At 41.9% G+C, this 27,549-nt stretch overlaps 1 protein-coding gene across 1 annotated transcript; it reads left to right on the top strand.

Moving 5' to 3' along the window:
• Window positions 1–24,965, top strand: LOC121540775 (zinc-binding protein A33-like). Its single transcript, XM_041849865.2, has 9 exons — window positions 1–327; window positions 995–1,196; window positions 2,697–2,998; window positions 3,628–6,836; window positions 14,728–14,823; window positions 14,986–15,216; window positions 15,362–15,384; window positions 22,043–22,161; window positions 23,597–24,965. The coding sequence occupies exons 4-9, from the start codon at window positions 6,435–6,437 to the stop codon at window positions 24,169–24,171; spliced, it is 1,446 nt and encodes a 481-aa protein (XP_041705799.2). The 5' UTR covers window positions 1–327; window positions 995–1,196; window positions 2,697–2,998; window positions 3,628–6,434; the 3' UTR covers window positions 24,172–24,965.
• The last annotated feature ends 2,584 nt before the right edge of the window (window positions 24,966–27,549 follow it).

Below are 27,549 nucleotides of genomic sequence, written 5' to 3'. Positions count from 1 at the left end.
GATATTCTGGGATACAACTGCCATCACTTCACAGGGAGAATTTCTTCAGGAGAGTACAGTGTGATCACGTAAAAGGTGTTATTGGTGGATCGAGGAAGTAGCGACGGACACGTTTGGTTCTCCTTCCGTTTCCGTCTCTTGGGTGTTAGTTGGCTGGTCCTTTAAGGCACTGGATCCAGTTTCCTCCCAGTCCTCCTGACCCATCGCTGCCTGCAGAGCTGAGAGACATCTGGATCAGAGAGAGAGAGAGAGAGATCAGACCGAGTCCTGTTGCTACAGAGAGGAGCGTCACAGGATCGTAGTCTTTACCACCGGATCTTTGGAAATGTAACTCACTGTGCATGGGCAAGGATCTACTTTCTTAACATAACCCACTGTGCATGGGCAAGGATCTACTTTCTTAACGTAACTCACTGTGCATGGGCAAGGATCTACTTTCTTAACGTAACCCACTGTGCATGGGCAAGGATCTACTTTCTTAACGTAACCCACTGTGCATGGGCAAGGATCTACTTTCTTAACGTAACTCACTGTGCATGGGCAAGGATCTACTTTCTTAACGTAACCCACTGTGCATGGGCAAGGATCTACTTTCTTAACGTAACCCACTGTGCATGGGCAAGGATCTACTTTCTTAACGTAACTCACTGTGCATGGGCAAGGATCTACTTTCTTAATGTAACCCACTGTGCATGGGCAAGGATCTACTTTCTTAACGTAACTCACTGTGCATGGGCAAGGATCTACTTTCTTAACGTAACCCACTGTGCATGGGCAAGGATCTACTTTCTTAACGTAACCCACTGTGCATGGGCAAGGATCTACTTTCTTAACGTAACTCACTGTGCATGGGCAAGGATCTACTTTCTTAACGTAACCCACTGTGCATGGGCAAGGATCTACTTTCTTAACGTAACCCACTGTGCATGGGCAAGGATCTACTTTCTTGGTCCTCCACTAAACTGATTAATATTTTTATGAGGCCACCTCCTAGTAGCAGAGATGGGTCAGAACCGAACCAAGCAGCAGATAGAGAAAGGCTTAAAGCTGTACCAGGCCAACCAGACTGACAAAGCCCTGCATCTCTGGACCAAGGTGCTGGAGGAGACCTCGGACCCCCGGGGGGAAGTTCAGAGTGCTGGGGCTGTCTCATCACCGCCCACTCGGAGATGGGGAAGTATAAAGACATGCTCAAGGTAAGACGGAGTCAATTTCACTAGCCATGTTGAAGTAGAATACAAGGCCCACTGATGGTTGTGATTACACATCAATGTTGTCATTCATTTAACGTGTCATCATGGTGGATGCCAGGGCATAGAGTGATAGAGATACATTCTCTACCTATTCCATTGCAGTATTTCAACATGGTGTTGTATCAAACCTTTCCTCCTGGGGTTATCCATAGAAATAGACCAGAATGGACCAAGCCCCTCAGACCAAGACAATATGACTGTAGCACATTCCATTTCTATGGTGTTATCTAAGATGAATCTTGAGGAGCATCAGGGGGTTAATGTGTGGCTTCCTCTGGATACAGGGGACAGGGGACAGGGGACAGGATACAGGGGACAGGGGACATGATACAGGGGACAGGGGACATGATACATAGGACAGGGGACAGAATACAGGGGAAAGGATACAGGGGACAGGATCCAGGATACATGATACAGGGGACAGGGGACAGGGGACAGGGGACAGGGGACAGGGGACAGGGGGCAGGGGACAGGATACAGGATACAGGATACATAATACATGATACAGGATACAGGATACAGGGGACAGGGGACAGGATACAGGGGACATGATACAGGATACAGGGGACAGGATACAGGGGACATGATACAGGGGACAGGATACAGGGGACATGATACAGGATACAGGATACAGGGGACAGGATACAGGGGACTGGATACAGGGGACAGGGGAAAGGGGACAGGGGACATGATACAGGGGAGAGGATACAGGGGACAGGATACAGGGACAGGATACAGGGGACAGGGGACAGGATACAGGGGACAGGGGACAGGGGACATGATACAGGGGAAAGGGGACAGGGGACAGGATACAGGGGACAGGAAACAGGGGACAGGGGACAGGATACAGGGGACAGGGGACAGGGGACATGATACAGGGGAAAGGGGACAGGGGACAGGATACAGGGGACAGGATACAGGGGAAAGGGGACAGGGGACAGGATACAGGGGACAGGAAACAGGGGACAGGGGACAGGATACAGGGGACAGGGGACAGGGGACATGATACAGGGGACAGGATACAGGGGAAAGGGGACAGGGGACATGATACAGGATACAGGGGACAGGGGGCAGGGGTGGAGGTGTCCTGTCTGCAGGAGGTGTCCTGTCTGCAGGAGGTGTCCTGTCTGCAGGAGGTGTCCTGTCTGAGCGAGGGGATCTTACTGTGTTGTTTCTTGTGTTGTCTTCTGCGGTAAGGAGAGTCAGCTATGTCCAGTCTGTGTTGACTCTCCCTCTCCTCTCCTCTCCTCTCCTCCCTCTCCTCCCTCTCCTCTCCTCTCCTCTCCCTTTCCCTCTCCTCTCCTCTCCTCTCCTCTCCCCTCCCTCTCCTCCCTCTCCCTCCTCTCCTCTCTCCTCTCTCTTCTCTCCTCTCCTCTCTCTCCTCCCTCTCCTCTCCTCTCCTCCCTCTCCTCTCCTCTCCTCCCTCTCCTCCCTGTCTGTTAGCTGTGCAGTCTAAAGGTGCCCTGTCTCAGCGAGGGGAGCTGTGCAGTCTAAAGGTGCCCTGTCTCAGCGAGGGGAGCTGTGCAGTCTAAAGGTGCCCTGTCTCAGCGAGGGGATCTACCGCGGTAAGGAGAGTCAGGAGGAGCTGAGGTGGTGAAGAGTTCCTGCGGTGTGTGCAGGAGCTGAGGGAGCAGGTGGTGAAGTTCCTGCGGTGTGTGGAGGAGCTGGAGATGTACTGTGGAGTCCATAGGAGAGAAGAATCAGCAACTGCAGGCTCTGCCCTGCTCTCACATCTTCCACCTCCAGTAGGTGTCCCATCTACATACTACATGTTATGTAGTCTACATGTTATGACTACATATATGCCCTGCCCTGCTCTCACATCTACTCCAGTAGGAAGAAGGCATTGTGTTGCCGAAACGTAGGTTATTTGGTTTACCCATTAAATAGTTGGGAGCATATAGAGAATCTTTTTCTTTTTCTTTATACAGTGTACAGTCAGTCAGCACCTCTACAAATCTTTTTGGGGTGTGAATCAGTTCATGTTTTTTTTACTAGGCTCTCACCTTTTGCTCAACATGTTTCATATCCAGAGGTAGAATTGGTGAGGGAACACTTGTAAAACATATGAAGTCTACATGGGTCAGTTCCCAGAGTGTAGGATTTTACATGGGTCAGTTCCCAGAGTGTAGGATTTTACATGGGTCAGTTCCCAGAGTGTAGGATTTTACATGGGTCAGTTCCCAGAGTGTATGATTTTACATGGGTCAGTTACCAGGGTTACATTTATCAATTCAGCCTTCTTCTTCTTCTTCTTCTTCTTCTTCTTCTTCTTCTTCTTCTTCTTCTTCTTCTCCTTCTTCTTCTCCTTCTTCTTCTTCTTCTTCTTCTTCTTCTTCTTCTTCTTCTTCTTCTTCTTCTTCTTTCCTCTCAGGTGTCCGCAGAACAACGGTTCCAAGGGCTGCCCCAAATGTGTCCGTTCCTCCATGAAGCCTTGGTTTGTGTGATGGTATGAGGGAAGGAGGCTACTAGGGTTCAGTAGGAGGCAAGGTGCCTCCACGAAGCCTTGGTTTGTGTGATGGTATGAGGGAAGGAGGCTACTAGGGTGCAGTAGGAGGCAAGGTGCCTGCCTGGAACCAGGACACTACATCATGTCAATGGGATTCCCCTGACTCTCAGTCACTCCTTTTTCGGACAAGGACAGATACCAGTAGTTTAAGAGCATCCCGCGAATCTGCACCAGATTTTGTCCTTTATTTTGTATTTTTCTCCAGCTACCGGTTCGGGTAGCAGACCAGCGGTTTTCCTGCATTGTAAAGCAGCAACCACAGACACAAAGCCATGCTCTGTTTGTTTCTATGGCAGAGGCTGTGGTAAACCCAGAGACATAAGAAATACAAGAAGAAGAAGAAGAAATTCAAAGCCTAGTCAGACTGGTTTACACAGATAAGGTAGAATGATGCAAATGACTTTGCTTGTGATGCGCGCCCCTCGAACGATACCAAATGTAACAGCCTGAGCGCACTGGACTTGAAACAACCATACAGATGAAACCATGTGACATTTAATGTATTATCTGACCGCCACTAGTGCTCCCCAAGTCAAAAGTCCATGTGCGTTAGACAGGTCACGTTTATAAGTGTGTTAAATCTGTTGATGAAGATTAGGAAAAATTCAACCAATCATTTGCATATTGAATAATAATAAATTGCAAAGATATTTATTATTCTCATTTATTTCTGTGAAAGTGTTTTGACATTTCTAAATCTGATTGATTCTACTGTTTATTAGCAGTAACACCATGTGGGTCGTTATTACACCATGTGGGTAGTTATTACACCGTGTGGGTAGTTATTACACCGTGTCGGTAGTTATTACACCATGTGGGTAGTTATTACACTGTGTGGGTAGTTATTACACCGTGTGGGTAGTTATTACACCATGCGGGTAGTTATTACACCGTGTGGGTAGTTATTACACCATGTGGGTAGTTTTTACACCATGCGGGTAGTTATTACACCATGTGGGTAGTTATTACACCATGTGGGTAGTTATTACACCATGTGGGTAGTTATTACACCATGTGGGTAGTTATTACACCATGTGGGTAGTTATTAAACCATGTGGGTAGTTATTACACCATGTGGGTAGTTATAACACCATGTGGGTAGTTATTACACCATGCGGGTAGTTATTACACCATGCGGGTAGTTATTACACCATGTGGGTAGTTATTACACCATGTGGGTAGTTATTACACCATGCGGGTAGTTATTACACCATGCGGGTAGTTATTACACCATGTGGGTAGTTATTGCATGTTTTCTTTGCAAAGCAGAACAAGTAAATAATACTTTGATCAATACACAAATGGGTTTTGATTATCGAAAGTCACACTGTATGATTTTTTATTTATTTATTAATATCAATATTTTTGTCATCATTTATCCAAACATTTCCAATTAATTTCAGCATATTGTGAGAAGTATAAAGCACATTCATTAGCCTACAACATCATGTGATCAACAACCCTAACTAACCCTTACTGGGTTTAGTATAATTTATCGTTTTTGATCATAACTATGTTTCATGTGTAAGGAATATATTTACTCAGAAGACAAGCTTACGTTGCAACAGCATTGTCCCAAATGGCTCAACAATCATCCCTTTCAACATGTTAAATGTTAAATGTAATAATGATTAGCTGGTTTTTTCCCCCTCCAAATCCCAATGTTTATTATGATATTGAATATAATAAAACATTTATAAAACGATTGTGTTTATTCTTGTTATGATTTTGTTACATTTATAACAAACCCCATTTAGAGATACTAACACTGTAGCTAGAGATAACATGGTTGAAGAGAACTTTGTTTGAACGTTTGACCTTTTACCTAGTTGGTGTTAAAAGTTCAGATAATAATCTCCTCACATCTGAATATGATTGTCTAGCTAAGCCTAATGACCTGTTTGCTATTGCTGGTAACGATACAGATCATTGTTCCGTCAACGGTTTAAAGTAAACTACCTCAGATTGTCTTTCTCCGAGCCTTGCCCCTCTCAACCACATTTCTGCAGTAAAAAACACGGTCCACGTAATATATCCCCTTTAGCAATACATCGTGTTTAGGGAATTTCACCAAATATCATAACATGATACTCCTCACTGATAAGAATCGTTCAATGTTAGACAGTCTCTAACATAGATATTTTTTGGTGAAACTCCCACCTCAAGTACCATGTGGACAGACATCATACCATCTACTCTACATACATGCGTACCTTCTATGATCAAATAAAAACAATGTTCTCAAGCTGTATTGACCACAGTGATTTCTCTACACTATTGACCCCCTTTTAAGCATGTGAGAACAAGCTGTCTAAAACAGGTACATCTATAGACAGGTTTCAGGAAGAACAAACTAAACGTGGACATACAGTAAATGTCATGACTCACTCCACTCCAGGCAGTGTGGTTGCAACAACCCTTTCCACCTGATGGTTAGTTACGGTAAGGACCAATTCACTAGCAATGAGGAAGTGATACTCTACATCCAATCAATTTGCTCTGAACTTGAACTAAACAGGTCCAGCTAGTCTGTCAGCATTGACAAAGGTTTACACCAACATCACTGAGATCACAAAACATTTAGTTGTTAGAGAGGTGAGGTTGCAGGAACCGAATCTAGAATATAATCTCTTTATTCTAGGGTAGTAAGGTTGCATGATCACTAGAATCAAATGACAGCAAAACCAGTAAGACTAGCTTCACTCTCTGAGCAGGACCTGCTTTGTCCGGTGTGTTGTGAGGTGTTCAGCCACCCCGTCCTTCTGAAATGTGGCCATAACTCTTGCAAGGAGTGTTTACAGAAGCTGTGGGAATGGAAAGGAGGCAGAGAATGCCCCGTGTGTCAGACCGCGTCGCCCTCGGCGAGGCCTCCTATCAACCTGGTCCTGAAGATAGCAGCCGACAGGTTTACAGAGAGCAGGGCACGACCAGGGGGAGAGTGCCTTCTTCACAACGAGAAGCTGAAGTTATTCTGTCGCGACGACGAGGAGCCCATTTGTGTCGTCTGTCAGGCGTCCAAACAACACAAAGTACATGCGTGCTACCCCGTAGAGGAGGCTGCCCTTGAGAGAAAGGTGAGACGGACGTCTGAAATATTACAGAGCAATTTAGACTGGTGTGTGTGTCTGTCTACCAGTGAAGGCCGCTGAGGGGAGGACGGCTCATAATAATGGCTGGAACGGAGTCAATGGAATGGGAATCAAACACGTTGGAAACCAGGTTTTTCATGGGTTTGATACCATTCTATTGGCTCCGTTCCAGCCATTATTATGAGCCGTCCTCCCCTCAGCGGCCTCCACTGGTGTGTATCAAATCAAAATAGTATTCGTCACATGCTTGGTAAACAACAGGTGTAGAATAACAGTGAAATGCTTACTGACGGGGCCCTTCCCCCACAATGCAGAGAGACACATAGAGACATAGGAGAAAGAATAATGCATAACTACCATAACATATTACCAGTACCAGTACCGAGTCCATAACATGACTATATACACCAGTACCAGTACTGAGTCCATGGGGTAGTGGTGGAAAAAGTACCCAATTGTCATACTTGAGTTAAAGTAAAGATACCTTCATAGAAGATTACTGAAGTAAAAGTATTCTACTTGAGTAAAAGTCTAAAAGTATTTGGTTTAAAATATACTTAAGAGTTGAAGTCGGAAGTTTATATACACTTAGGTTGGAGTCATTAAAACTCGTTTTTCAACCACTACACACATTTCTTGTTAACAAACTATAGTTTTGGCAAGTTGGTTAGGACATCTGCTTTGTGCATGACACAAGTAATTTTCCCAACAATTGTTTACAGACAGATTATTTCACTTATAATTCACTGTATCACAATTCCAGTGGGTCAGAAGTTTCCATACACTAAGTTGACTGTGCCTTTAAATAGCTTGGAAAATTCCAGAAAATGATGTCATGGCTTTAGAAGCTTCTGATAGGCTAATTGACATAATTTGAGAGACGGGTCGGTCCAAGGTGCAGCGTGAAAAGCGTACATGTTCATTAACTAAATAAACATTCAACAAAACAAGAAACAACGTAACGTGAAGTCCAATGGGCTGTACACATACCAGACTAACAGGAACAAGATCCCACAACTAAGGTAGGAAAACAGGCTACTTAAGTATGATCCCCAATCAGAGACAATGAGCGACAGCTGCCTCTGATTGGGAATCATACCCGGCCAGACATAGAAATAGGAAAACTATAACCTAAACACAGAAATTCTAACATAGATCCTCACGCCCTGACCAAACCAACTAAAAACAACCGGCCTCTCAAGGCCAGGGCGTGACATAATTTGAGTCAGTTGGAGTTGTACCTGTGGATGTATTTCAAGGCCTACCTTCAAACTCAGTGCCTCTTTGCTTGACATCATGGGAAAATCAAAAGAAATCAGCCAAGACCTCAGAAAAAAAATGGTAGACCTCCACAAGTCAAGAGCAATTTCCAAACGCCTGAAGGTACCACGTTCATCTGTACAAACAATAGTACGCAAGTATAAAAACCATGGGACCACGCAGCTGTCATACCGCTCAGGAAGGACAATGACCCCAAGCATACTTCCAAAGTTGTGGCAAAATGGCTTAAGGACAACAAAGTCAAGGTATTGGAGTGGCCATCACAAAGCCCTGACCTCAATCCTATAGAAAATATGTGGGCAGAACTGAAAAAGCGTGTACGAGCAAGGAGGCCTACAAACCGGATTCAGTTACACCAGCTCTGTCAGGAGGAATGGGCCAAAATTCACCCAACTTATTGTGGGAAGCTTGTGGAAGGCTACCCGAAACGTTTGACCCAAGTGAAACAATTTCAAGGCAATGCTACCAAATACTAATTGAGTGTACGTAAACTTCTGACCCACTGGGAATGTGATGAAATAAATAAAAGCTGAAATAAATCATTCTCTCTACTATTATGAATTGTGAAAAACTGAGTTTAAATGCATTTGGCTAAGGTGTATGTAAACTTCCGACTTCAACTATGTATCAAAAGTAAATGTATTTGCTAATATATACTTAAGTATCAAAAGTAAAAGTAAAAGTATAAATCATTTCAAATTCCTTATATTAAGCAAACCCGATAGCACCATTTTCTTGTTTAAAAAAAAAAAGTGCACAGATAGCCAGGGGCACACTCAAACATTCAGATATAATTTACAAACGAAGCGTGTGTTTAGTGACTCCACCAGATCAGAGGCAGTAGGGATCAGCAGGGATGTTCTGTTGATAATTGCGTGAATTGGACCATTTTCCCGTCCTGCTAAGCATTCAAAATGTAGTACTTTTGGGTGTCAGGGAAAATGTATAAAGTAAAAAGTACATTATTTTCTTTAGGAATGTAGTGAAGTAAAAGTAAAAGTAGTTAAAAATATTAATAGTAAAGTACAGATACCCAAAAAAACTACTTAGGTAGTACTTCAAAGTATTTTTACTTAAGTACTTTACACTACTGTCCATGGGTACCAGGTAATAACATGGCTATATACACGGGGTACCAGGTAATAACATGGCTATATACAGGGAGTACCAGGTAATAACATGGCTATAAACAGGGAGTACCAGGTAATAACATGGCTATATACAGGGAGTACCAGGTAATAACATGGCTATATACAGGGAGTACCAGGTAATAACATGGCTATATACAGAGAGTACCAGGTAATAACATGGCTATATACAGGAAGTACCAGGTAATAACATGGCTATATACAGGGAGTACCAGGTAATAACATGGTTATATACAGGGAGTACCAGGTAATAACATGGCTATATACAGGGAGTACCAGGTAATAACATGGCTATATACAGGGAGTACCAGGTAATAACATGGTTATATACAGGGAGTACCAGGTAATAACATGGCTATATACAGGGAGTACCAGGTAATAACATGGCTATATACAGGGAGTACCAGGTAATAACATGGCTATATACAGGGAGTACCAGGTAATAACATGGCTATATACAGGAAGTACCAGGTAATAACATGGCTATATACAGGGAGTACCAGGTAATAAAATGGCTATATACAGGGAGTACCAGCTAATAACATGGCTATATACAGGGAGTACCAGGTAATAACATGGTTATAGACAGGGAGTACCAGGTAATAACATGGCTATATACAGGAAGTACCAGGTAATAACATGGCTATATACAGGGAGTACCAGGTAATAACATGGCTATATACAGGGAGTACCAGGTAACAACATGGCTATATACAGAGAGTACCAGGTAATAACATGGCTATATACAGGGAGTACCAGGTAATAACATGGCTATATACAGGGAGTACCAGGTAATAACATGGCTATATACAGGGAGTACCAGGTAATAACATGGTTATAGACAGGGAGTACCAGGTATTAACATGGTTATAGACAGGGAGTACCAGGTAATAACATGGCTATATACAGGGAGTACCAGGTAATAACATGGCTATATACAGGGAGTACCAGGTAATAACATGGCTATATACAGGGAGTACCAGGTAATAACATGGCTATATACAGGGAGTACCAGGTAATAACATGGTTATAGACAGGGAGTACCAGGTAATAACATGGTTATAGACAGGGAGTACCAGGTAATAACATGGCTATTAACAGGGAGTACCAGGTAATAACATGGCTATATACAGGGAGTACCAGGTAATAACATGGCTATATACAGGGAGTACCAGGTAATAACATGGCTATATACAGGGAGTACCAGGTAATAACATGGCTATTAACAGGGAGTACCAGGTAATAACATGGCTATATACAGGGAGTACAAGGTAATAACATGGCTATATACAGGGAGTACCAGGTAATAACATGGCTATATACAGGGAGTACCAGGTAATAACATGGCTATATACAGGGTGTACCAGGTAATAACATGGCTATATACAGGGAGTACCAGGTAATAACATGGCTATATACAGGAAGTACCAGGTAATAACATGGCTATATACAGGGAGTACCAGGTAATAACATGGCTATATACAGGAGTACCAGGTAATAACATGGCTATATACAGGGAGTACCAGGTAATAACATGGCTATATACAGGGAGTACCAGGTAATAACATGGCTATATACAGGAAGTACCAGGTAATAACATGGCTATATACAGGAAGTACCAGGTAATAACATGGCTATATACAGGGAGTACCAGGTAATAACATGGCTATATACAGGAAGTACCAGGTAATAACATGGCTATATACAGGGAGTACCAGGAAATAACATGGCTATATACAGGGAGTACCAGGTCATTGAGGTAGATACTGTATGTACATATAGGTAGAGATAAAGTGACTAGGCAACAGGATAGATAATAGACAGTAGCAGCAGTATACTGTAGGTAGGGGTAAAGGGACTAGACAACAGGATAGATAATAGACAGTAGCAGCTAGTCCGGGTGCTTGGTGTGTGGTAGCAGAGAGAACATGAATTGGGTGGCTGGAGTCTGAAAATGTGAGGGTCTTCCTCTGAGACCGCCTGGTATAGAGGTCCTGGATGGCAGGAAGCTTGGCCCCATGATGTACTGGGCCGTACGCACTACCCTCTGACACCGCCTGGTATAGAGGTCCTGGATGGCAGGAAGCTTGGCCCCATGATGTACTGGGCCGTACGCACTACCCTCTGTAGTCAGATACCAGGCGGTGATGCAGCCAGTCAAGATGCTCTCAGTGGTGCAGCTGTAGAACTTGGCAGATCTGAGGGCCGATGCCAAATCTTCTCAGCCTCCTGAGGGGGAAGAGGCGTTGTCGTGCCCTCTTCACGACTTTCTTGGTGTGTTTGGACCATGTTATTTCCACCGAGAAACTTGAAGGTCTCGAGCCTCTCCACTACAGCCTCATCAATGTGGATGGCGGCGTGCTCTGCCCTCCGTTTCCTGTAGTCCACGATCAGCTCCTTTGTCTCGCTGACGTTGAGGGAAAAGTTGTTGGCACCACATTTTGTTACGTTACAGCCCTTATTCTAAAATGGATTAAATAGTATTTTGTTCCTCATCAATCTACACACAATACCCCATAATGACAAAGTGAAAACAGGTTTTAGAAATTTTAGCAAATGTATTAAAAATAAAAAACAGAAATATCACACTTACATAAGTATTCAGACCCTTTGCTATGAGACTCGAAATTGAGCTCAGGTGCATCCTGTTTCCATTGATCATCCTTGAGATGTTTCTACAGCTTGATTGGAGTCCACCTGTGCTAAATTCAATTGATTGGACATGATTTGGAAAGACACACACCTGTCTATATAAGGTCCCACAGTTGACGGTGCATGTCAGAGCATAAACCAAGCCATGAGGTCGAAGGAATTGTCCGTAGAGCTCCGAAACAGGATTGTGTCGAGGCACAGATCTGGGGAAGGGTACAAAACAATTTCTCCAGCATTGAAGGTCCCCAAGAACACAGTGGCCTCCATCATTCTTAAATGGAAGAAGTTTGGAACCAACAAGACTCTTCCTAGAGTTGGCCGCCTGGCCAAACTGAGCAATCGGGGGAGAAGGGCCTTGGTCAGGGAGGTCACCAGGAACCCGATGGTCACTCTGACAGAGCTCCAGAATTTGACTGTGGAGATGGGAGAACCTTCCAGAAGGACAACCATCTCTGCAGCACTCCACCAATCAGGCCTTTATGGTAGAGTGGCCAGACGGTAGCCACTCCTCAGTAAAGGCACATGACAGCCTGCTTGGAGTTTGCCAAAAGGCACCTAAAGGACTCTCAGACCATGAGAAACAAGATTCTCTGGTCTGATGAAACCAAGATTGAACTCTTTGGCCTGAATGCCAAGCGTCACGTCTGGAGGAAACCTGGCACCATCCCTACGGTGAAGCATGGTGGTGGCAGGATCATGCTGTGGGGATGTTTTTCAGCGGCAGGGACTGGGAGACTACTCAGGATTGAGGGAAAGATGAACGGAGCAAAGTACATAGAGATCCTTGATAAAAACCTGCTCCAGAGTGCTCAGGACCTCAGACTGGGGTGAAGGTTCACCTTCCAACAGGACAACGACCCTAAGCACACAGCCAAGACAACGCAGGAGTGGCTTCGGGACAAGTCTCTGGATGTCCTTGAAGCGCCCAGCCAGAGCCCAGACTTGAACCCGATCAAACATCTCTGGAGAGACCTAAAAATAGCTGTTCAGAGAAGCTCCCCATCAAACCTGACAGAGCTTGAGAGGATCTGCAGAGAAGAATGGGAGAAACTCCCCAAATACAGGTGTACCAAGCTTGTAGCATCATACCCGAGTGGTGCAGTGGTCTAAGGCACTGCATCGCAGTGCTAGCTGTGCCACTAGAGATCCTGGTTCGAACCAGGCTCTGTCGTAGCCGGCCGCGACCGGGAGACCCATGGGGCGGCGCACAATTGGCCCAGCGTCGTCCAGGGTAGGGGAGGGAATGGCCGGCAGGGATGTAGCTCAGTTGGTAGAGCATGGCGTTTGCAACGCCAGGGTTGTGGGTTCGATTCCCACGGGGGGCCAGTATGAAAAATAATGTATGTACTCACTAACTGTAAGTCGCTATGGATAAGAGCGTCTGCTAAATGACTAAAATGTAAAATGTAAGACTCTAGGCTGTAATCGCTGCCAAAGGTGCTTCAACAAAGTACTGAATAAAGGGTCTGAATACTACAAAAATATCTATAAAACTGCTTTCACATTGTCATTATGGAGTATTATGTGTAGATTGATGAGGGAAAAAAGCAATTTAATCAATTTTAGAATAAGGCTGTAACGTAACAAAATGTGGAAAAAGTAATGGGGTCTGAATACTTTCAGAATGGACTGTTATGTACGGTTACTGTGGGAACGTTGTTGTGGATGCACTTATTAATGAAGCCGGTGACTGATGTGGTAAACTCCTCAATGTTATTGATTGAATCCCGGAACATATTCCAGTTTGTGCAAACAGTCCTGTAGCTTAGCATCAGCTTCATCTGACCACTTCCGTATTGAGCGCATCACTGGTACTTCCTGTTTGAGTTTTTGCTTGTAAGCAGAAATCAGGAGGATAGAGTTATGGTCATATTTGCCAAATGGAGGGTGAGGGAGAGCTTTGTACGCGTTTCTGTGTGTGGAGTAAAGGTGATCTAGAGTTTTGTCGCCTCTAGTTTCACAGGTGAAATGCTGGAAAGAAGTTGGTAAAACAGATTTCTGTTTTCCTGCATTCAAATCACCGGCCACTAGGAGCACCGTCTCTGGATGAGCGTTTTCCTGTTTGCTTATGGCCCTATACAGCTCGTTGAGTGTGGTCTTAGTACCAGTGTCGGTTTGTGGTGGTAAATAGACAGCTACGAAAAATATAGATGAAAACTCTCTTGGTAAATAGTATGGTCTACAGCTTATCATGAGATACTCTAGTTCAGGTGAGCAGAACTCAGAGACTTCCTTCATATTAGAGACACACACCAGCTGCTGTTAACAAATAGACACACCCCTCCCCCCTTAGTTTTACCCTGGTCTGGAGTAAGCAGAACGTCCAGAGCTCATTTCGGTCATAGGAAACGATGGCGGAAACATTATCTACAAAGAAAAATTAAAAAGATCAGCACTAAAAAACACACAAAATAGCAAAATTGGTCAGAAGCCTGTAAAACGTCCGCTATCCACTGCAGCTCAATCTTTTGATTGTGTGTGTGTGTGTGTGTGTGTGTGTGTGTGTGTGTGTGTGTGTGTGTGTGTGTGTGTGTGTGTGTGTGTGTGTGTGTGTGTGTGTGTGTGTGTGTGTGTGTGTGTGTGTGCGTGCGTGCGTGCGTGCGTGCGTGCGTGCGTGCGTGCGTGCGTGCGTGCGTGCGTGCGTGCGTGCGTGCGTGCGTGCGTGCGTGCGTGCGTGCGTGTGTGTGTGTTTGTTTGTGTGTTTGTGGCACTAGGTTATGCAAGCAATGGAAGGTTTATTTACGTTATGGTCAAGAGTTTGGGATAAATGTTATTTTTTTATATAATTATTTCAGATAGAGGTCTCAGCCAAGCTTGATTCATTGCAGAAACACCTGAAAATACTCAACAAGACTAAAGAGGATTGGGAAGAAACCAAATATTACATAAAGGTAAGTTTTGTTTGCTACAGTAGTTCCCTAGCGTGTTAAGGAATCAGCTTTTTTTTTTCTCAGAACAGATGGACGACTTCAGTAAGCTTTTCGAATTAGTTAGTGAGCTAAATACATACACTATCAATGAATCACTCAACGAATCAATCTGATTAACTGCAGAGCCAGGCGGACCAGACGGAGCGACAGATGAAGGAGGAGTTTGAGAGGTTCCACCAGATCTTGAGGGAGGAGGAGAAGAACAGAGTGGCCAAGCTGAGACAGGAAGAGGAGACGAACACTCAGGTGATGTGTATCAAGCTGGAGTACATCAAGGAGAGGATCGCAACCGTCACAGACGCCATCGGTGAAGTAGAGACGGCTGTACAAGCGGATGACGTGAAGTTTTTACAGGTATCTAATCCTAAATAAATTAACAAATTAAATGGTCAATTCATACAGGATGACTTACACGTATTCAACATTTTGTCAATAAAGTGATTTATTATTAATATGACTCTATTCAATAACATCACATTGTTTTACTCTACCTCTCTAGGACTACAAGAAAACAAAAAGCAGGTATGTATAGGCCTATGGTGGGGGAAGGGATCCCTAATAAATACAAATACTACTACTACCTACTATTACTATCTAATATTACTACATACTACTACTACCTACTATTACTACCTACTATTACCACTATTACTACCTACCATTACTACCTACTATAACTAATAGTACTACTATTACTACCTACTATTACCACTATTACTACCTACCATTACTACCTACTATAACTATAACTACTATTACTATTATTACTACCTACTATTACTAATATTACTACCTACTATTACTAATATTACTACCTACTTTCACTACTTACTATTACTGCCTATTATTACTACAATTACTAACTTTTATTACCACTATTACAACCTACTATTACTACTATTGCTATGTGCTTTTACTACAAAATATTACTAACTAATATTACTACTAGTACTAACTAATATTACAACTACTACTACATACTATTACTACCTACTATTACCACTATTACTACCTACCATTACTACCTACTATAACTACTATTACTACTATTAATACCTACTATTACTACATACGATTACTACCTACTATTACTACCTACTAATACTACCTAATAATACTACCTACTATTACTACCTACTATTACTACTATTAATACCTACTATTACTACTATTACTACCTACTATTACTACATACTATTACTACCTACTATTACTACCTGCTACTGCTTCCTACTTTTACTACCTACTATTATTAACTACTATTACTACCAACTAAAATATCTATGATTCAGAGGGGTTGGGTTTAATCAGAAGACACATTTCAGTTTAATGCATTCAGTTGTACAACTGACAAGGTATCCCCGTTTCCCTTAATATGACTACTATTACTACCTACTATTACTACCTACTATTACTACCTACTATTACTAAATAATATGACTAACTAATATTACTACTATTACTACCTACTCTTACTACCTACTATTACTACCTACTATTACTAAATAATATGACTAACTAATATTACTACTATTACTACCTACTCTTACTACAACTGCTACTACTACCACTACTACTACTATTAACTACTATTACTAACTACTATTACTACTATTACTACCTACTATTACTACAACTGCTACTACTACCACTACTACTACTATTACCACTACTACTACTACTACTACCACTACTACTACTACCTACTATTACTACCTACTATGACTACCTTCTACTACCTACTACTACTACTATTACTACTACTACTACTATTACCTACTATTACTACTATTACTAACTACTATTACTACTATTACTACCTACTATTACTACAACTGCTACTACTACCACTACTATCACTACCACTACCACTACCACTACTACTACTACTACTACTACTACTACTACTACCTACAATTACTACAATTACTACCTACTATTACTACCTACTACTACTAATACCTACTATTACTACATACTATTACTACTATTACTACATACCATTACTACCTACTATTACTACCATTACTACCTAACATTACTACCTATTATTACTATTGTTACTACTATGACTACCTACTATTACTAACTACTATTAATACCACCACATACTATTACTACATACTATTTATACATATTATTACTAACTACTATTACTAACTACTATTACTACTATTACTACCTACTATTACTACTATTAATACCTACTATTACTACCTACTATTACTACCTGCTACTGCTTCCTACTCTTACTACCTACTATTACTACCTACTATTACTAAATAATATGACTAACTAATATTACTACTATTACTAACTACTATTACCACTATTACTACCTACTATTACTACAACTGCTACTACTACCACTACTACTACAACTACTACTATTACTACTACTATTAACTACTATTACTAACTACTATTACTACTATTACTACCTACTATTACTACAACTGCTACTACTATTACCACTACTACTACTACTACTACCACTACTACTACTACCTACTATTACTACCTACTACTATTACCTACTATTACTACTATTACTAACTACTATTACTACTATTACTACCTACTATTACTACAAATGCTACTACTACCACTACTACCACTACCACTACTACCACTACTACTACTACTACTACTACTACCTACTATTACTACTATTACTACCTACAATTACTACCTACTAATAATACTAATACTACTATTACTACCTAATATTACTACCTACTTTTACTACTATTATACCTACTATTACTATATACTATTACTACCTACTATTACTACCACCTTTTACTACCTATTATTACTACCTACTATTATTAACTACTATTACTACCAACTAAAATATCTATGATTCAGAGGGGTTGGGTTAAATGCGGAAGACACATTTCAGTTTAATGCATTCAGTTGTACAACTGACAAGGTATCCCCGTTTCCCTTAATATGACTACTATTACTACCATTACTACCTACTATTACTACCTACTATTACTACCTACCACTACCTACAATTACTATTGCTACCTGCTATTACTAATATTACTACCTACTATTACTACCTACTATTTCCTCGTACGATTACTACCTACTATTACTAAATACTATTGGTACATACTATTACTACCTATTATTACTACCTACTATCACTACCTACTATTACTACCTACTATTACTACTATTACTATCTAATATTACTACCTACTATTACTACTACCTACTATCACTACCTACGATTATTACCTACTATTACTACATACTATGACTAACATTACCTACTATTACTACTACTCCTACCTACTAATACTACCTACTAATACTAATACTTACTATTACTACAATTACTACCTACTATTACTACCTACTCTTACTACCTAATATTACTACCTACTATTACTACTATTACTACCTATTATTACTATCTACTATTACTACCTACTTACTATTATTACTACCTAATATTACTACTACTTCATATTACTACCTACTATTAATACCTACTATTACTACTTGTCACGATCGTCGTAAGCAACGGACCAAGGCGCAGCGTGATATGGGTACATCTTTTAATGAGTACTTTAAACACGAACAACAAAACAACAAAACGATACGTGAAGTCCTAAGGTTAACAAAACACAAACCTCTCCGGAACAAGATCCCACAAATGACAAGGGCAAAACAGGCTGCCTAAGTATGGTTCCCAATCAGAGACAACAAGCCACAGCTGCCTCTGGTTGGGAACCACCCCGGCCAACATAGAAACACATGAACTAGAACATAGAACACTAACATAGAAACTAACACCCTGGCTCAACATATAAGAGTCCCCAGAGCCAGGGCGTGACAGTACCCCCCCCCCCAAAGGCGCGGACTGCGACCGCGCCAACTAAACCCAACAGGGGAGGGGCCGGGTGGGCATTCCGCCTCGGAGGCGGATCCGGCTCCGGGCGTGACCACCACTCTCTAGCTACCCCCCCCCGTAGCGCCCCTGGTCTGGTCCCGCTGGCTGGAGCTGGACTGGACATCGGTGGAGCGGATTGCTTAGGCTCCGGTGTGGAGCAGCTGACTGGTACCTGACCAGGCACCGGTGGAACAGGCACGGGCTGTGCCGGACTGACGACACGCACCACTGGCTTGGTGCGGGGAGCAGGAACAGGCCGGGCCGGGCCGGGCTGGCGACGCGCACCACAGGCTTGGTGCGGGGAGCAGGAACCGGCCGGACCGGGCTGGCGACGCGCACCACTGTCTTGATGCGGGGAGCAGGGATGGGCCGGACCGGGCTGACAACGCGCACCACTGGCTTGGTGCGGGGAGCAGGAACAGGCCGGACCGGGCTGACGACGCGCACCACAGGCTTGGTGCGGGGAGCAGGAACGGGCCGGACCGGGCTGGGATCACACACCACTGGCCTTGTGCGGGAATCAGGAACGGGCCGGACCGGACTGGTGACACTCACCACTTGCTTGGTGCGAGGAGCGGGACTGGGTTTCCTCATAAACCTCCGCTCCCTCTGCTGCCTACTCAGTTCCTCTCGCCGTGCCTCCACACTCTCCTTCTCCCTCCTGACCAATGGCCCCCGTAACCTGGTGGCCTCCTCTCCTAGTCCACAAACTCCTCCAGCAGCCCCGTCGTCCATGCCGTGTGCCCCCCCAAATTTTTTTATTGGGGTTGCCTCTCGCCTGTCCGACGACGACCCGGTTGGCGCCGCTTCTCCTCTCCTGCCTGGACATCCTCCCTCATCGCCCTCCGGTAGCGGACGGCCTCCTCCTCGGTGATCTTCCCCCAACCGAGGAGGACATCCACTAGCGTTACCTCCGGCGTTTGCTCCTGGACACGCTGCTTGGTCCTTAATTGGTGGGATATTTTGTCACAATCGTCGTAAGCAACGGACCAAGGCACAGCGTGATATGCATACATCTTTTAATGAGTACTTTAAACACGAACAACAAAACAACAAAACGATACGTGAAGTCCTAAGGTTAACACAACACAAACCTCTCCGGAACAAAGATCCCACAAATGACAAGTGCAAAACAGGCTGCCTAAGTATGGTTCCCAATCAGAGACAACAAGCCACAGCTGCCTCTAATTGGGAACCACCCCGGCCAACATAGAAACACATGAACTAGAACATGAACATAGAACACTAACATAGAAACTAACACCCTGGCTCAACATATAAGAGTCCCCAGAGCCAGGGCGTGACACTACTATTACTACATACTATTACTACATACTATTACTACTACTTCATATTACTACCTACTATTAATACCTACTATTACTGCCTACTATTACTACCTACTATTACTACTATTACTACCTACTATTACTACTACTTCATATTACTACCTACTATTAATACCTACTATTAAAGCCTACTATTACTACCTACTATTACTACTATTACTACCTACTATTACTCCCTACGATTACTACTATTACTCCCTACTATAACTACCTCATATTACTACCTACTATTACCTACTCTTACTACCTACAGTTACTACTATTACTACTACTACTACCCAATATTACTGCCTACTATTACTACCTACTAATACTACTACCTACTATTACTACCTACTATATCTACCTATTATCACTACCTACTATCACTACCTACTATTACTACCTACTATTACTACCTACTATCACTACCTACTATTACTAACTACTATTACTACTCTTACTACCTACTATCACTACCTACTATTACTACCTACTATTACTACTATTACTATCTAATATTACTACCTACTATTACTACTACCTACTATCACTACCTACTATTACTACCTACTATTACTACTATTACTATCTACTATTACTACCTACTATTACTATTATTACTACCTAATATTACTACGTACTATTACTACTATTAATACCTACTATCACTACTATTACTACCTACTATTACTACTATTACTACCTACTATTACTATCTAATATCACAACTATTACTACCTATTATGACTACTATTAATACCTACTATCACTACCTACTATTACTACTATTACTACCTACTATTACTACCTACTATTACTACTGCTTCATATTACTACCTACTATTAATACATACTATTAAAGCCTACTATTACTACTATTACGACCTACTATTTCTCCCTACTATAACTGCCTAATATTACTACCTACTATTACCTACTCCTACTACCTACTGTTACTACTATTACTACTATTACTACCCAATATTACTGCCTACTATTACTACCTACTATTACTACCTACTAATACTACTACCTACTATTACTGCCTACTATTACTGCCTATGAGTACTACTATTACTACCTACTAATACTATTACTACTATTACTACTTACTATTACTACCTACTATTACTACTATTACTACCTACTATTACTGCCTATGATTACTACTATTACTACCTACTATATCTACCTACTATCACTACATACTATCACTACCTACTATTACTACTATTACTGCCTACTATTACTGCCTATGAGTACTACTATTACTACCTACTATTACTACCTACTATTACTACCTACTATTACTACCTACTATTACTACCTACTATTACTACCTACTATTACTAACTACTATTACTACTATTACTACTTACTATTACTACCTACTATTACTGCCTATGATTACTACTATTACTGCCTACTATTACTACCTACTATTACTACCTACTAATACTACTACCTACTATTACTGCCTACTATTACTGCCTATGAGTACTACTATTACTACCTACTATTACTATTACTACTATTACTACTTACTATCACTACCTACTATTACTACTATTACTACCTACTATTACTACTCTTACTACCTACTATTACTACCTACTATTACTCTTACCTACTATCACTACCTACTATTACTGCCTACTATTACTACTATTACTATCTACTATTACTACCTACTATTATTACTACCTAATATTAATATTACTACGTACTATTACTACTATTACTACCTACTATCACTACTATTACCACCTACAATTTCTAACAAATATTACTAGTATTACTACCTACTATCACTACTATTACCACCTACAATTTCTAACAAATATTACTAGTATTACTACCTACTATTACTACCTACTATTACTAACTAAAGCAAGTTTTTTATTGAAACCTTATTGATGATAAATCCATCATGTTCCAGGACCAAATGCCCCCTGGGAGAGCCAGAGTGTATCAGAGGAATCCTGATAGACGCTGCCAAACATCTGGGATCACTCAAGTTTGAAATCTGGAAGAAGATGGCAGACATTGTCCAGAAGGGTGAGTATAGGCTACATATTCTTCGCAGCCATTCGTACAAATTCCAAAAACGATTTAGATAACTTTGGCATCCAGAACCAAATCTCCCACGCGACAGACTACCATTTTGATCAAGTAGAGAAAGTGTCCTTATACATAAACAAAATGCATGTTTGTGCAACCTGTTGATATAGACCTCAGACATTCAGTCAGACATTCAGTCAGACATTCAAAACATGTTTTCGGATTCCCATTGCCAAGAAATGAAATGAATATATCTGTATGCTGCTATACCAATTAACACACTCATTCTGCTCTACCAATTAACACACTCCTTCTGCTCTACCAATTAACACACTCCTTCTGTTCTACCAATTAACACACTCCCACTGCTATACCAATTAGCATACTCATTCTGCTCTACCAATTAACACACTCCTTCTGCTCTACCAATTAACACACTCCTTCTGCTATACCAATTAACACATTCCTTCTACTCTACAAGTTAACACACTCCTTCTGCTCTACCAATTAACATACTCCTTCTGCTATACCAATTAACACACTCCTTCTGTTCTACCAATTAACACACTCCTTCTGCTCTACCAATTAACACACTCCTTCTGTTCTACCAATTACCACACTCCCACTGCTATACCAATTAGCATACTCATTCTGCTCTACCAATTAACACATTCCTTCTGCTCTACCAATGAACACACTCCTTCTGCTCTACCAATTAACACACTCCTTCTGTTCTACCAATTAACACACTCCTTCTGCTATACCAATTAACACACTCCTTCTGTTCTACCAATTAACACACTCCTTCTGCTCTACCAATTAACACACTCCTTCTGTTCTACCAATTAACACACTCCTTCTGCTATACCAATTAACACACTCCTTCTGTTCTACCAATTAACACACTCCTTCTGCTCTACCAATTAACACACTCCTTCTGTTCTACCAATTACCACACTCCCACTGCTATACCAATTAGCATACTCATTCTGCTCTACCAATTAACACATTCCTTCTGCTCTACCAATGAACACACTCCTTCTGCTCTACCAATTAACACACTCCTTCTGCTCTACCAATTAACACACTCCTTCTGCTATACCAATTAACACACTCCTTCTGCTCTACCAATTAACACACTCCTTCTGCTCTACCAATTAACACACTCCTTCTGCTCTACCAATTAACACACTCCTTCTGCTCTACCAATTAACACACTCCTTCTGCTCTACCAATTAACACACTCCTTCTGCTATACCAATTAACACACTCCTTCTGCTCTACCAATTAACACACTCCTTCTGCTCTACCAATTAAAACACTCCTTCTGCTCTACCAATTAACACACTCCTTCTGCTATACCAATTAGCATACTCCTTCTGCTCTACCAATTAGCATACGCTGTAGTGATAGATGTTTCTCCTCCTTCCAGTCCCCATAACGCTGGATCCCAACACAGCCCAGTCCAACCTCAGCTTCTCTGAGGAGTTCAGCAGTGTGAGGTACAGCAGTAAGAAACGCCTGCCAGACAACCCCGAGCGCCTCGCTAGCCGCATCTCGGTCCTGGGAGCTACAGGGTTCACCTCTGGAAGACACAGCTGGACCGTAGAGGTGGGCCAGAGCAGGGACTGGTACATCGGAGTTGCCCGAGAGTCCATCAAACGCAAGTCCGCCATCTTCCTCAACCCTGCTGAGGGATTCTGGGTAATCGGGTTGTGTAACGGGGAGACGTACTGGGCCCAGACGTGCCCGCGGATGCGCCTGGCGGTGAAGAGAGAGAGGAAGCCATGGAGGATCACTGTGGAGCTGGACTACGACCGAGGGAAGGTGCTGTTTCTGAACGCAGTGGACTCAACGCTGATACACATGTTCAGAGAGAAGTTCACTGAGAGGATCTTTCCTTATTTTTCTCCTGGGATGTATGAGGAGGGAAACACCTCCAGTCCACTGACCATCTGTCCCCTGACTATAGCTGTAGAGGTACTGGACCAGATCAAAATACCATAACTACCATGACACCTCCAGTCCACTCACCATCCGTCCCCTGACTAGCCATTTGTAATCACCATCACTGTTCAGTACTCAAGTGTGCAAAAGATGTATAGTCAACCATATTCAAATCATAGCCATTGATAAAGGTCAGAAAATGTTTAGTAGCAAACCAGTTAGTGGATCTAGTATATGTGTAGGCATGTGTGTTTACAATAAACTTTGTGTACTTATAAAGGTATATGCTGTACTTATAAAGGTATATGCTGTACTTATAAAGGTATATGCTGTACTTATAAAGGTATATGCTGTACTTATAAAGGTATATGCTGTACTTATAAAGGTATATGTTGTACTTATAAAGGTATATGCTCTACTTATAAAGGTATATGGTGTACTTATAAAGGTATATGCTGTACTTATAAAGGTACCCTTATATGGTGTACTTATAAAGGTATATGCTGTACTTATAAAGGTATATGCTCTACTTATAAAGGTATATGGTGTACTTATAAAGGTATATGCTCTACTTATAAAGGTATATGGTGTACTTATAAAGGTATATGTTGTACTTATAAAGGTATATGCTCTACTTATATAGGTATATGCTCTACTTATAAAGGTATATGGTGTACTTATAAAGGTATATGGTGTACTTATAAAGGTATATGCTGTACTTATAAAGGTACCCTTATATGGTGTACTTATAAAGGTATATGCTGTACTTATAAAGGTATATGCTCTACTTATAAAGGTATATTGTGTACTTATAAAGGTATATGGTGTACTTATAAAGGTATATGGTGTACTTATAAAGGTAACACAGTTACATTTTATAGTAAGAAGAATGTAATTGAACTTAGCTGAATAAAATAGAAAGGATATTTTCACATTATGGAGCGAGTGCGCAAATGAAGTGGCTACGTGGAGTGTAAAAGTGATCATTTGAAACAAGGTCCTATAAACTAGATTTAGAGTTATTTGGCAACTTTAGTTGTGAATGATGCAAACCTTAGATGAATATGGGGCTGCATGATGCGACTACAGGCTACTGATGATTTGAGAAAGTCGCAAAAAAAGCTTTCCCCCTTGTTCCTCGCCTCAGGCTGCACACCCTGTTCTCTCATCAAGGGATCATATTTTCACCCCATCAGACTATTCTCAATTTAATAATATATTTCGATTTAGAATGGCCCATTATCAAATGGACTCGAATAGTGCTTTCCCGCCGATCCGCTTTGTAGGCTACTTCGGGTTAAGAGCGGAGCTGTGATTAAAACACGAGAAATAAATATAAGAACACTTATTTTCACTCCACCCATCAACCACTGTTTGAGCCAACAGGTGATATTCTGCCCGAACTCTGTGTGCCATGGGCTCTCCAACCCTGTTCCTGCAGTTACCCAGTGCTTAATTCAGGAAACCAAGTGAAATCTGTTCCAGAACTTCTATAGCAACTTGTTTTCGCAAACGAAACATATTTCACTAAACTGCTGACAGCCCGTCTGCACGCTGGAGAAAGGAATAAAGGAGAGGGAGGAGGAGATGGGAACACACACGGTGGTGAGATATTCTGTATAGCCCAGAAAGCAAGCGCTCACTTCATTTTCTCCAGTTTTGCCTGACAAAAAACAGAGTAAGCCTACATTTATATTCTCCATATAAAATACAGTTTATACTTCTCTACGGAGGCGTTTTCGACAGAACAACAATAGGCGATTTCATTGATAACTTTCATATTTCAGATAGGACTGGTTTGGGTGGCTACTGGCTACATGTCTAAAGATAGCTGTAACATCATCGCACTGCCTTCGGTATTATGGCATGAAGATGTGCCATATTCTGGCGAATTAATTATGGTAGCCTGAGGAATAAAATGGCTACCCAGTTAGCAACTAGCATTCTGCTGCATGCAGGTCCATATGTATGATCCTTCTTTCTCTGGACTCTCTGGACAAGTGACATGATACCCCCTAGTTGAATATTGGCTACCAAACATGAATGACTTTCAGCTACAAATGCAGGCGTAAAACGCAGTTTATTTCTGTATCTTGCGTTTTGAAAAATGCATCGGCCATTTATGGCTGTAATGAAAGTCTGCATTTGCGCTGTGATGGTGTGCGCGTTGGCGGGGTCACGAGTTTGAACCACTGCTTTCTGGGGGGTTCGCGGGTCAAAACGTTTGAACCACTGACATAGCGCGAAACAGATTGCTGATTTGCTGTGCAGCTATAGGATCGGGTGCAGCGCAAACACCAAATTGTAGGGAGATAAGATTGCCGTAAATAGATATCTATCTCCCCAAAAAAATTTGTGTATCAATATTAACAGGTTACTTTGCAAGCAATGGGACATCAATCAACAATTACTAGCATAGGCTGCTTGTCTTTTGGTATGTCAAAATTGCTTGAAATTGATCGTTTACTTATGAAGCTTGCATTTGGAATTTGTTATTACATAATACAAATGTGTTACACACATACAGTCTCGCAAAAAGAAGCATTCTTGCGTTCTAACTACACACTATTCAAAGTGCTCCGAACAAATTAAGGGAATCGTTCACAAACATTGGCACATTCTAAGATCCGATGACAGTATCGGCAATGTGTTTTCGGACCCTCCCTTGGTTGTATTCTCGCGGGGCAGAAATCTCAGAGATCAATTGGTCAACTCTGATTTACCACCCCTAAATATCCCTGCACAACGTCTATTTCGCGCCTCTGCCGAATGGAAACTACAAGTGTAACGGCTGCGCTCAATGCAATGGCACTTACAAATGTAGATCCTTCAAACACCCCCAAACAGGGAAACAGATCCCAATCAAAGGTGTTATCACGTGCTCCACTAAGGCAGTTATTTATCTTATAACTTGTCCTTGTGGTAAACATTATGTGGGTAAAACAAAGCGTGAATTAAAAGTATGAATCTCGGAGCATCGAAGCACCATTAGCTGCAAAAACTCTACATACCCAGTCGCGGCCCACTTTTTGGAAGTGAACCACTCGATTTCGTCCCTACCTTATATCGGCATCGAACATGTCAACCTCCCTAGGAGAGGGAGTGACCTTGACAACTTATTGTTAAAAGGAGAGGCTGCCTGGATCTTTAATTTAAAGACCCTTGCTCCCTTCGGTCTCAACGTAGACTTTGATTTGAAGCCATTCTTGTGATTATTGTGATTTTGCTATTCATTGTAAATGTTTGTGGGCCTATGTAGCCAAGTTGTATCTATGACCGTATGCTATCTATTCATGTTTTTTGTATGTTCTGTTTATCTGTGAATTAACCAATGATATCAGGCCACTCCCGGCCATGATTACAGACACCTGTGTGTGTCCTTTGACACTATATAAACTAGTGACCCGCAGTGTTTGTCATTATACCCTGATGAAGACA

Source organism: Coregonus clupeaformis, chromosome 26 (genome assembly GCF_020615455.1).
Source record: "Coregonus clupeaformis isolate EN_2021a chromosome 26, ASM2061545v1, whole genome shotgun sequence".
Taxonomy (NCBI): Eukaryota; Metazoa; Chordata; class Actinopteri; order Salmoniformes; family Salmonidae; genus Coregonus; species Coregonus clupeaformis.
The sequence above is the reverse complement of the archived record's forward strand: the minus strand, read 5'-3'. Positions and strand labels throughout refer to the sequence as shown.